The sequence below is a fragment of the Nelumbo lutea genome, chromosome 5 (genome assembly GCF_056320005.1).
Source record: "Nelumbo lutea isolate HS-2025 chromosome 5, American lotus-T2T, whole genome shotgun sequence".
In the NCBI taxonomy this organism is placed as follows: Eukaryota; Viridiplantae; Streptophyta; class Magnoliopsida; order Proteales; family Nelumbonaceae; genus Nelumbo; species Nelumbo lutea.
Genome location: NC_142688.1, coordinates 14,096,802 through 14,110,222, shown reverse-complemented (window position 1 = coordinate 14,110,222; position 13,421 = coordinate 14,096,802). Strand labels below are relative to the sequence as shown.

Here is a 13,421-nt window from a genome sequence, read left to right as displayed (position 1 = left end):
TGATAAGGCTGACACTGATGTGCCACCAAGTTGGTTGGGGTGGTCTGTCTCAACCGCCAGGGTGAGACCCTAGGCATATGTAGTGTAGGATTAATTGAATCTTTGAACCGGACCAGATTTCTAGTATTGCCCTGGACCTTGGAGATTAATAGGCAAAATTGGAAAGTTGCACCTGACCCCTAGACTCGATTATGATACTGCACTAGGTGTTGGATTGGGTTGTCTTTGATGTACCAATCAGTGAGATCCTTAGCAGGAGTCAAAACCTGGGTATGTTGGGACAATCTGAGAATTCATCTGAGTGGGTGATCATAGTGACAGGATCGGCTCCTTTGTCGGACAAAGGTAATGATCGGGGATGCACTCTCACTGATGGAAATCAAGACTGTTGACAATCGATTTCAATCATTGAGATTTGTTTTTGCAAAATATCTAAAAGTATATATATATATATATATATATATATATATATATTTATTATGGTTTCCAAAATGTTTGCAAAATGTTTTAATTCCCGGGATCCATATAAGCAGAGAGTGCAACACTGTTCCTTGTAGCCGAGGGAGATGTCATCTCTTGTCGGGTAATGTTTGATCATTATGGGCTGAGAGGTTGAGTGTAAGACCATAGAGGGTAATACCTGATGGGCTAATCTTGCATCTGCCCACAGTCCCTGGGTGTTACAAGGTGGCTTGGCCCAGGGACCACTTAGGGTAAGTGTTGGGCCCATAGAGCCCATATGATGAGTTTTAGGGGGTGCACTGTCCATAACAGTGTATTCGGCCAGGCTTTGTAACAAAGGCTGGGCCGAACCCATGTGTAGATCAATGTTTGGGTCCCACGCCATACAAGGAAGCCCAATTGGGCAGCAGTTAGGAAGGCTAAGTGAGCACATGACCTTAATGGGCCTAAAGCCCATTTCGAACTGGGCTAATTTAACTAGTTAAATAAGGGGTGAATTCTGGGATTGGATTAGCAGATAGGATAGGATCTTAACCCTATCCACTCAGAGAGTCCAGATCTGAATGTCATTCAGATTAGGAGAAGGCTGATCTAATCTGCAGATAAGATAAGGGTTTATCCTTATCACCTAAAGGGATGTCTGATCCAAATATGATTTGGATCAGCAACTCCTAATAGGATTAGGAGCTAATCCTTTAAGGTTACAAAAGAAGGAAGAGGCGGCAGCCTTTAGAAGACACATATTCACATCCTCTTTAGAGCTGAAATCACAGAAGGAAGAATTAAGCATCCCTGCGAAATTCTTTCTTGCCGCCTACCCTGCCAGTTCGATCTCCAGTTCAGTGGGAGAAATCAAGATTCGATCTTGACATCAGTTCCTTGTGAAGGGACTGATAGGAAGTTGTGCTCACGTGCCATCCTGCTACTTCTTGCGAAGGATTAGGTTCTTGGAGAGAACACTGTTGATTCTGCTCCATCCTACAATGCGCCATCTTCAGTGGGAGCAGTCTTTGGATCCTTCCTTGGGCGTGAGCACCTCCATTGAGAGATAATATTTCTCTGAATCAAGTATAATCCTCTCCTACTGCTTTTATTTAGATCTGGTTCAGTTTATGGTTCAAGATTGATCCTTGAAAATATGATTTTCTAAAATAGGGAATGCGATTCCCAGTTGAAGGGAGAGAATTTTTTTTGAAATTCGCCCACCTTATTCCGCAAGATTTGGGCGTCCATACGATGGATCTCTCATTCCTTCACCTTTCCCCTCACTTGTGCATCCTTAATAAATGCAATAGTGAAACTATTTCCCATATCTTTTTATTCTGCCTTTTTGTGCTTTGCATTTGGGAGCATCTTTGTTCCCTCTTTGGTTGCAAGTGGACTTCTCCTCAGGAGGTGGTGGGCCTCTTTGATCCAAACTTCATGAAACAACCAAAGAAGCGAGGAGGATTGCTGTGGAAAACAGTTAGGGCAGCCATGTTATGGACTATATGGAGTTAAAGTAATCAAGGAGGAGGAGGAAGAGAGGTTTTGTAGTAAAACTTAGGTGTGTTACTGTTCACACCTTGAAGAATTTCCTTTTCTTAACATTTGAAGAAAATTACAAATTGGCCCTTGAAAAGGTGCCCAAATACAAAAAAACATGAAAGGACATAAATGCCCTTACACTCTCAACACTCCCCCTCAAGCTGAACATAGATATTTGTCATGCCCAACTTGTTCAAATTGTTGTTAAGCTTTGATTTGGAGACACCTTTAGTAAGACAATCAGCCCATTGATCTTCAGTCCTCACAAAAGATAAACAAATCTCTCCACTGGTAACTCTTTCTCTAATGAAATGTCAATCAACCTCTATATGCTTTGTACGATCATGTTGAATAGGATTGTGGGCTATGTTTATGGCTGCTTGATTATAATATAATATCATTGGAGTATCAATCTGCACTCCCATTTCTGTCAACAAGTTCTTCAGCCATAACAATTTGGAAATTCCATGAGCCATCGCTCTATACTCTGCCTTTGCCTCTACACTAGATCGCGCCACAACTGATTGTTTCTTACTTCTCCAAGATACAACATTACCACCCACCAAGGTACAATAGCCAGAAGTAGACTGCCTATCATCAATAGAACCTGCCCAGTCAGCATCAGAATAAGCCTCTACCTTGAGATGCTCGTGATTAGAATACAACATCCCTTTTCCTGGACATCCTTTTAAATAGGCAAGTATTCTATTCATTGCTTGCATATGAGATGATCTAGGCTTGTGCATATATTTGGCTAACCACACTCACAGCATATGATATATCTGGTCTAGTCAAACACAAGTAAAGAAGGCGACCGACAAGTCTTTGATATACAACTTTGTCAGGAAGGACATCTCCATCATCAACTCCCAACTTATGATTGGGATTAATTGGAGTTTCAGCTGGTTTACAATCCAATTTCCTTACTTCCTGAAGCAAATCAATGACATATTTCCTCTAAGAAATATAAATGCCCCTCTTTGACTTTGTGACCTCAATCCTTAGGAAATACCAAAGATTTCCAATCTTTAATTTCAAATTCACTAGCAAGGAAAGACTTTAGTTCAACAATTCAAGAGATATCATCCCCTGTGATAACAATGTCATCAACATATACTATCAACATAGTCACTTTTCCATTTGTTCTCTTGATAAACAAGGTGTGGTAAGCTTGAGATTGAGTAAAGCCAATTTTTAAGATAGCTTTTCTGAATCTATCAAACCAAGCTCTAGGGTACTGTTTAAGGCCATAAAGGGATTTCTTCAAACGACAAACCTTTCCTTCACTCTCAGGGATGTTCGCTCCAAGAGGAAGTTCCATGTAAACTTCTTCTTGAAGGTCGCCATTAAAGAAGGCATTCTTAACATCCATTTGATACAAGGGCCAAGAATAATGGGCAGTAAGAAACATGACAACAAATTGAATTCATCTTGGCTACTAGAGCAAAGGTTTCCTGATAATCAATGCCACCCTTTTTCCATAAGTCGAGCTTTATACCTTTCAATTGAGCCATCAGCTTTATGCTTCATTGTGCAAATCCACTTACATCCAACAGGAACTTTGCCCATTGGAAGAGAAACAATTTCCCATGTTTGATTTTTCTTAAGCGCCTCCATTTCCTGGTTCATAGCATCCTTCCAATGAGGGAACTACACTGCCTTAGTAACACTGTAAGGGATAAAAACAGAAGCAATGGAAGAAATATAGGAACAATAAGAGGGAGATAAGGTATTATAAGAGACACAATCTGAGATAGGATATTTAGCACATGCCCTTTTTGCTTTACGAAGTGCAATAGGAAGGTTACGGTCAGAAACCACACTAGGAGGCTCAGTAATAGCTTCACCGTAAGTATTAGAAACAAGAAGAGGTTCAGAATTCAAATTACCCAAGTTTGGGAAGTCGGATTGTAATGGACATTCAATCTTTGGAATCATCCTCTTTTTCTGTCTAACGAACCACTGGTGCCAAGACCGGGAATAGTAGGAGGCATAGGAGGAGTATTACTACCACCACAAGGAGGAAAATGAGAAGGAGAAGGATTGATAATGCCGGTTACAACTAGAGCAGGAATCGGCATACAAAAAGGAGCTTGATCTTCACTAGCATTCTCCCCCTGAAGAGAAGGATGAGAAGAGGAAAAGAAGGGAGTAGACTTAAAGAATGCAACATCTTTGGACACATACCTTTTTCCAGAGCGAGGGTCATAACAACGGTACCCTTTTTGGACGAAAGAATATCCCAAGAAGACACACTTAATAGACATTGGATCAAATTTCAACCTAGAAGAACTCATATCATGGACGAAATAGACACCTAAGGATCTTAGGAGGCAGATGGAAGGTATCTTCATCAGGAAAAAGAAGCTTATGAGGAGACTGGAGATGAAAGGTCCGTGAAGGAAGTCTACTAATAAGATATACAACTGTTTGTGCAGCATCCCCCAAAACCAAGTTGGGACATGCATCTGGAATAACAATCCCCTGGCAACTTCAACCACATGTCTGTTTTTGCTCTCTAATACCCCATATTGTTGGGGGGTATGAGGACATGAACTTTGGTGAATTGCTCCTTCTCTTCAAAGAAAGTTTGTAAGTGCTTCTCAAAGTATTCCTTGGCATTGTCAGATCTAATAATCTTAATCTTCTTTTCAAATTGTGTCTCCACCATATTAAAAAATCCTTTTATAATTGAAGGAACATCTCGGCTCTTCATCAAATACAACCAGGTATACCGCAAGTAGTCATCAACAAAGAGAATGAAATATTTATAACCACCCATACATGGAATAGAATAAGGTCCCCAAACATCAGTATGTATTAAATGGAAAGCAACATTACTTCCCCTATTTTGCCACCAACACCTTTTCTTTTGTTTTATTGTTGTAGTCCATGTTTAACCTTCAAGGAAAGGTGTTTGGGTGTTCAGATAGTGTTGGTGAGAAAAGTGTTTTTAGAGGGGTGGTGATCAATCGACTCACACAAGGATGTGTACATACCTACCTATGTCCTCCCGAGAAGTAATGACAGTGCTAGAGGGCAAATTACTACTGTAAAACTTGATGGAACAAATTTTCTTGAATGGTCTCAATCAACTAAGCTTACAATTGGAGGAAGAGGTAAGCTTGGGTTTATTACTGGTAAGGAAGCTAAGCTGAAGCCTGAAGATCCAAATTATTCCAAATGGGACTAGGATAATTTGTCGGTTATGTCATGGCTTGTATGCTCTATGCAGCCTCACATTGCCCGCAACTATATGTTCCTTCGCTGAAGCTTGAAGATCCAAATTATTCCAAATGGGAGCAGGATAATTTGTTGGTTAGGTCATGGCTTGTATGCTCTATGCAGCCTCACATTGCCCGCAACTATATGTTCCTTCTAACAGCTAAGGACATTTGGGATGGGTTAACTTCAACTTATTCTCAAGTGAAGAACACAGCTAGGATCTATCAATTGCAAAGAGAAGCATGTAATATGCGACAGGGAGAGAAAAAAATTCCCAAAAAAGTTTTAGGGCTCCAAAAAATCTGAGATTGCTTCCTGTAATCTCAAAAATTTACCACAATTCAAACACATGTGGATTTAACAACAACTAGCCCACCATGTGAGCATGCAAGCCCTAAACTCCAAATCTGTATTTTTTGCTAATTTTCATCTGAAAAATCCAAGAAAAATGTAAAAGAGCTTCAAACCTCCATGAAATGTATATCAAAATTCCTCTAAAAACGAGGCACATTAATGGGTGTTAAAACCGCAAATGGACACTGCCAACTATACGGGCAGCTGATGTTAGCAAGTTCGTCTGTGAGTCACGACCAGCGGCTGATGCTCTCCTTGATCTTCAGACGCTCTGATACCAATTTAAAGTAATCAAGAAGAAATAGAAGAAGAAGAAGGAGGAGGAGGAGGATGCCCCCAACCACCAACTTTGTGAAGTTTAATTTTGATGGAAGTTTCCTTGGTAACCAAGTTGCAGTTGGGTCCTATATTTACTTCAGGACACTGGAAAGATGGGAGTGAAGCCAGTTGACTCTCCCATTGATCCCAACCATAAATTAGGTGACAGCCAAGGAGAACCTATCAAGGATGTGAAATAGTTTCAGAGACTTCTAGGGAGATTGTTATATCTCTCTATGGCCCTCCCAGACATTGTGTATGCTGTTGGTGTCCTTAGTCGGTTCATGCATGCACCTAGGTCCACTCATCTTGAAGCAGCAGAAAGAATCCTCCGATATCTTAAAAGGTTTCCTGGTGCTGGCTTGTTATTTCAAAGACACAGGGATTTGAAAGTTGAAGTGTATACTGATGCAGATTTGGCTGGATTTCAAAATGACAGAAAGTCTACTAGTGGCTACTGCACCTTTATAGGAGGAAACCTTGTTACTTGGAGAAGTAAAAAGCAAAGTGTGGTGGCTAGATCCAGTGCTGAAGCTGAATATCGTGCAATGGCTCACGGAGTGGCTGAAAGTATGTGGATAAAGAATCTGTTGGGTGAGTTGGGTTTCCCAGTGGACAAGCCTATGACCCTATTCTGTGATAACAAAGCAGCCATAAACATTGCTGCTAACCCAGTGCTACATGATAGAACAAAACACATCGAAGTCGACAAGCATTTTATTAGAGAGAAAATCATCGCAGGCGAAGTGTGTACTCCCTATGTCAGCTCTGAGAACCAACTTGATGACATCTTTACAAAAGGACTACACCACTCAAGACATCATGATCTTTGTGACAAGTTGGGCATGATTGATATCTATGCTCCAACTTGAGGGGGAGTGTTAACAGATGTTATTTTATATATGTATGGTACCATAGGGGTACTTTTGTAATTTCTTTCTTATTTTTAAGTTGTACGGTCACCCTAGTATAAATAACAACATACTGCATGCATGCAGTATTCTTTTGGGCTCTCAATCCTCTCCTCTCTCCCTTTCTCTTGTACAACAATATATTAAACTTATGTGAATGGACAAGATTGTCCTTACAAAGAGAATAAAAAGAATCTGTACACTAAAGTGCACACCTATTAAAGTACAAGAAAGAAAAAATAAAGTAGAATTATAAAACTACCCTTCAGTAGTTCTTCTACATTTGATATGTATTAATTTAGTTTCCCTAATCGAATGGATGATGATTCTGCAGGGTTGGAAGGCATTCTTTGAGGAACCAATTATGTTAATAGCATTTGTCTTGTTAGGGAGGAATCTTGAGCAGAGGGCAAAACTCAAAGCTACCAGTGATATGACAGGACTTCTCAGTATTCTACCTTCCAAAGCTCGCCTTGTGGTGGATGGCGATGTAGAAGAGGTGAACTCTATAGTTGAAGTTCCATGCAGCAATCTTTCTATTGGAGACAAAATTGTTGTACTACCTGGAGTAAGTAAAATGAGCCCTTTGTTTCCTTCATTCCTTTGTGGTGCCTTGTTATAGAAAAGTCTTGATTTTGTGATATATGTACATTCTTCTAGCTTTACTATGTTTATGGATGCAAGATTTTAGTTTCAAATCTATTGCTTTTATTCAGATTGTTATCTATTTTGTCTTTTGGTATTGAACTGCCCATTTAACAATTCATTTTTAATTAATGTATAATTAAAAAATAAAATAAAACAGAATAAATAAAAAAATTGTGTATCCCTTCTTTACCTTATCCTTAACATTTTTCCTAGAAAATCCTTCAAGCCACTGTAATAGCATATGAAAGTATGATACAACATACAAATAACAATGCCTAATCAAGTTATGATTGAAAAGAAACAATATTAAGTAAATCAATTTAGATCTATTAAAGCAAGAGTAAAAAGTTACATTTTATTCATTTGATTTTCCTTTTAATTTATGGTATCATGTGATGGGGATGTAATAAAGTGTATGCTTCTCATGTAAGGCACATAAAAGTGTATGCTGTGCATGCCTTTGTTGTATATGCTTCTTATTAAATTTTTCTTCACCTATCACAAAAAGCATATACTGTGAATGCCTTTATATGCACCTTTATACAAGAGGCTGACTTTTATTTTGCACCTTAGAGTGTTTTCCTCATGTCTGACCTGGAGGCTGTGCCTCCATGCATACACCTCTTTTGTTTTGTTAAAACACTGATCAGGATAAATTTTCTAATTATGTCCTTGATGAAATCCTGTTATAGCATGCAATTTTTTTCATAACCTTTAATAATATTCCTTCACTTTAGGACCGAATCCCAGCAGATGGAATTGTGAGAGCTGGTAGAAGCACAGTTGATGAATCAAGTTTTACAGGGGAGCCACTGCCAATAACAAAATTGCCTGGGGTATGAATTTCTTGTCAACTTACACCCATCTGGCATTACATGACCATTTTTTGCATATTTGAAAGCATGTTTTAGTCAGCATCACTTTGTAGTTTACCATTATAATCTTGTCCATCCTTTATATTTGGTTGTGCTTACATTTTTGTTAATTTCTTTTCCATATTACCAATTCAATGTGTGTTTTTTTTCTTTGTTTCAGGCTGAAGTTGCTGCAGGAAGCATAAACTTAAATGGTACTCTTACCATTGAAGTAAGAAGGTCAGGGGGTGAGTCTGTCATGGGAGGCATTGTTCGTTTGGTAGAAGAAGCACAGAGTAGGGAAGCTCCTGTGCAGCGATTGGCTGACAAGGTCCTCTTTTTAGTGTCTCAATTTATCAGAGCATGATATGTATATGTTTGGTTTTTAGTTGCAATGATATTAATGAAATCTATTGTGACAAGTTATCTAGTTTTAACTTAATGCTGCATGATCTTTTAGTTCTATGCACATGTACTTATGTGATCATATTAATGCTGCAATGGAAAAAGGTTCTCCCTCTATTGTTTTTTTTTTTCTATTTTTTTTGATAAATAGGTTCTCCCTCTATTGTGAAGCTGGAAGATGTGGATTTACTTTGACCATAGTAGAAGTTCAGGACTGTTATCAGTCTTGAACCCTAATGGATTTCAGGATCGAAGATAAGAGGAAAGGTAAGAGGAAAGAAGAGGAAGAGGGAGGAGAAGCATTAGAACACAAGGGTTGAAAGGTGGAGCAGGGGCTTAATGTTCTGCTGCCGCCACTTTAATTAATATTTATAGGTTATGCTCATTACATGGAAATGACAGATCTGCCCTTAGTCTTTACATAACAAATAGAGCAAAAAAAAGACTGAAATAAATAACAACTGAAACAACTAAATGACCAATAGCTAACCCTAGGCAAACTAGAACGTCTTCTACCCTACGAACACAGTGGGGCCGTAGCTGTGGGGCCCACATAAGTGTTCTCTACACTCCCCTTCGAGTTGGGAATAAATGTTTATCATTCCCAACTTGGATAGATCTGCCTCTAGCTTCTTCCGTGGTACAACTTTGGTGAGAATATCTGCCAGTTGCATATTGGAGGTGATGTATGGGAGACACACTTGTGATGAGACCCTCTCTCATACAAAGTGTCGGTCAACTTCAATATGTTTAGTCCTGTCATGCTGCACTGGGTTGTGTGCTATATTAATAGCCGCTTGATTATCACAATACAGCATCAGGAGCTTCTCATACTCAATACCCAACTCCTCAAGTAGTGATCTTAGCCAAAGAATTTCAGCCATTCCATTAGCCATTGACCTATACTCAGCTTCAGCACTGGATCGGGAGCAACACTCTGTTTCTTACTCCTCCAAGAAACCAAGTTACCTCCCACAAGAGCACAATATCCAGAGGTAGACCTTCTGTCGTCAACACTCCCAGCCCAATCGGCATCCGTATAGACTTCCACCTTCATGTGGTCATTGTTCTTGAACAGTATACCTCTACCCTGGCATCTCTTCAAGTATGCTAGTATTCTTTCTGCTGCTAGAAGGTGTGTGGTTCTAGGAGAATGCATGTACTGACTGACAACACTAACAACATAATTGATATCTAGTCGGGTGAGGCATAGATATAGGAGCTTCCCACTAACCGTTGGAACATAACTTTGTCTTCAAGCAGCTCCTCACTCTCTGCACTAATCCTGTGGTTCTGTTCAATGGGTGTATCTGCAGGTTTGACACCTAGCTTTCCAGTTTCAGCCAAGAGATCTAAAACATATTTCCTCTGAGAGACAAAGATCCCCTGTTTAGATCTAGCAACCTCAATACCCAAAAAAATACCGTAGTGTACCCAGATCTTTCACCTCAAACTCTTGATGAAGGAGTTGTTTGAGGGACTCAATCTCATGGTTGTCATTTCCTGTCACCACAATATCATCAACATATACTGCAAATAGTGTCAGTGACGACTCCACCCTCTTGATGAACAGTGTATGATCTGACTGGGCCTGTACATAACCGAACTTCCCAAGGGCTAGTTTGAATCTGTCAAACCAAGCTCTAGGTGACTGCTTCAAACCATACAATGCCTTATTGAGCCGGCAGACCTTCTTACCTGCCTCTGTATCATAGAATCCAGGAGGCAACTACATGTAAACCTCTTCCTGCAAGTCCCCATTCAAGAAGGCATTCTTAACATCCATTTGGTACAAAGGCCAAGTGTAGCTTGCTGCAAGAGATAATAGAACCCGAATGGTGGTCATCTTGGCTACCGGGGCAAATGTCTCCAAGTAATCTATACCATAAGTCTGAGTGAACCCTTTTGCAACTAGCCGAGCTTTGTACCTCTCAATGGAACCATCCGCATTATGCTTCACAGTAAATACCCACCTACATCCAACTGGTTTCTTTCCTTTGGGCAAGTTAACTAGCTCCCAGGTATTATTTTTCAACAGGGCATCCATTTCAACTTGCATTGCACCTCTCCACTCCGGAACCGATAGGGCTTCATGCACTGTTCTCGGAATAGGGACATCAGCAACGGAAGTGAGGTAGGACTTGTAGGAGGGAGATAGGCGATCATAGGACAAAAACTGGGAGATGCAGTGGGCTGTAGATGTGGTGCAATGCCGTTTTCCTTTACGGAGGGCAATGGGAAGGTCAAGGTCATCTGCAGAGGGTGTGGTAGCAACAATGGAAGGAGTCTCTGTGGGTCCTGGGACTGTAATATCTGGACTTGGAGCCGTAGAAGAGATTGGAGCTGGCTGGGACTGCTGATGATCGGAATCAACCTGCCTGCATCGCCTGTGATAGACTCTCAACTCCCGATCCCTCTGACCACCCTCGCTACTACAACCCTCATCACCAACCGGAATAGGTAAGGGAACAGCCCCAAAGGTATTAACCCTGTCCTCATTGCACTCCCCCTAAAGTAAAGGACCCAAATCTCCACGCTCAGTACTCTCCCCCTGAGGAGAGACTCGAGAATAGTAGGGTGTCTCCTCAAAGAAAGTGACATCCATGGATACAAACTTCTTCCCTGAGACAGGATCATAACAACAATAACCCTTTTGAGTTTGTGCATAACCAAGAAAGATGCATTTGGAGGCCTTGGGTTGAAACTTGGAGTGATGGGGACCGAGAAGCTGAACAAAACAGGTACAGCCAAATGTCTTGAGGGGAATAGTGAACAACTCCTCATTGGGGTATAGAAGGGAAAAAGGAGGTTTCATATCAAGAACCCGAGAAGGAATCCGATTAATAAGATATACCGTCGTAAGGATAGCATCGCCCCATAAGCGAATAGGGACATTGGAGGTAAACATAATACTTCTAGCCACCTCCAAGATGTGCCTATTCTTCCTCTCTGCAACCCCATTCTGCTGAGGTGTATGAGGGCAAGTACTCTGGTGGATAACCCCATAATTAAGGAGGTATGATGCCAATGGCTTAGCAAAGTATTCCTTTGCATTATCAGATTTAAGCACTTTGATCCTGGCATCAAACTGGGTTAGGATCATTTGGTGGAGGTTTTGGGTCAGGGCAGGCACCTCATCTCGTGATCGCATAAGATAAACCCAAGAAAACCGGGTGTGGTCATCAACAAATAACAAAAAATACCTGTACCCACCCATAGAAGGAATGTGATATGGCCCCCAAACATCAGTATGCACAATATCAAAAGAACTATTACTCCTTTTATTACTCAATGAATAAGAGTTTCTACAATGTTTAGCAAACTCACAACTTTCACACTTCAACTGAGATGACTCAACAGACTCAAACAAAGTAGGAAACAGACTCTTCAAGGACCGAAAAGATAAATGACCCAATCGATTATGCCAAAGCATAACCGGACTCACAACCTGAGAAACAAGTAACTTCTTATCCACTGACTCTTCCCGACGAGAACTCTCCCCGAGCAGATAGATCCCATTCATCTCACAGCCAGTCCCAATCACCTTCTTCGTCTCCAGGTCCTGAAAAACACATCGGTCAGGAAAGAAAGTTACTGAGCAGTTCAAATGTTTGGTAATACTACTAACGGAAAGGAGGTTAGTATCCAGTTTAGGAACATGCAAGACAGAGGACAAGGATATAGTATCCGACAATTTGATGTCACCCTTGCCAGAAATAGGGACAAGAGAGCCATCAGCTATAGATACTTTATCCCTACCAAAAGATAAGTAATAAGTAGTAAACAAAGAGGGCAAGCTAGTCATATGGTCGGATGCACCTGAATCTATTACCCAACACGGTTCAGTAGTACCTGGAGCGGAGGCATGGTAGGCTGAGGCTCGAGTACCTAAGTGTGCAAAGGCCGATGTGGCCAGAGCTGATGATGACTACGGTAACTGAGCTGAACTGCCAACTTCCTTCTCCAATTGTATTAGAGCAGCCCGAACTGCAGCTAAGGTCTCTAATGGTGTGCCTCTCATGCTAGATGAGGATGCTGAATCAGTAGTCATAGCCACATGAGCATTACCCTTTTTATTTCTCAACTTTGCCGGGACCAAATGTGGATGCAACTTCCAACATGTTTCTTTTGTGTGTTTAGGTGCAATGCTCACACACCACATCCCTTTTATCTTCCTTCTTTCTGTCCCTCTCTGAAACACCCTCTGTTTTGGGTTTGACAGCTACCAAGGCAGGTGTAAGCGGCTGAGGTTGCATCATGACTTTCCTCCTTGTTTCTTCACTGTGCACTAAGGAGTATGCCTGAGGGAGGGTCACACTATTTCTGGTCAAAATCTGCTGCCTCACAATATCATATTCTGAATTCAGTCCTGCCAGGAACTCAAACACTCTGTTTGCCTCGATGTGCTTTCTATGTATCTGAGCATCTTTGGGACTCTCCCACTCAAGAGTCTCTAAGTGATCAATCTCATGCCACAAGGACTTCAAGGTAGAGAAGTAGACCGACACCAGTTTCTCCCCTTGTTTAAGGGCATTCACCTCACATTTCAACTCATATGCTCTGGCAACATTAAGGGGTTAGGAGTAAGTCTCTTTCATCACATTCCATATCTCCTTGGTTGTCTTTGCCCATAAGTAATTTCGGCTGATATGGGGCTGCATAGAATTACAGAGTCATGTCATAACCAAATAGTTTTCTTGGATCCACTTGGTATACA

At 40.9% G+C, this 13,421-nt stretch overlaps 1 protein-coding gene across 6 annotated transcripts in view; it reads left to right on the top strand.

Annotated features, from left to right (window-relative positions):
- PAA1 (P-type ATP-ase 1) overlaps positions 1-13,421 on the top strand; it is a 100,914-nt gene that overhangs the window by 25,353 nt on the left and 62,140 nt on the right. For all 6 annotated transcript variants that reach the window (XM_088947471.1, XM_088947470.1, XM_088947475.1 and 3 more), the window contains 3 exons: positions 7,132-7,365; positions 8,183-8,281; positions 8,481-8,630. In XM_088947471.1, the coding sequence (XP_088803597.1) occupies positions 7,132-7,365; positions 8,183-8,281; positions 8,481-8,630 (483 nt within the window). The remainder of the gene's footprint in view (positions 1-7,131; positions 7,366-8,182; positions 8,282-8,480; positions 8,631-13,421) is intronic.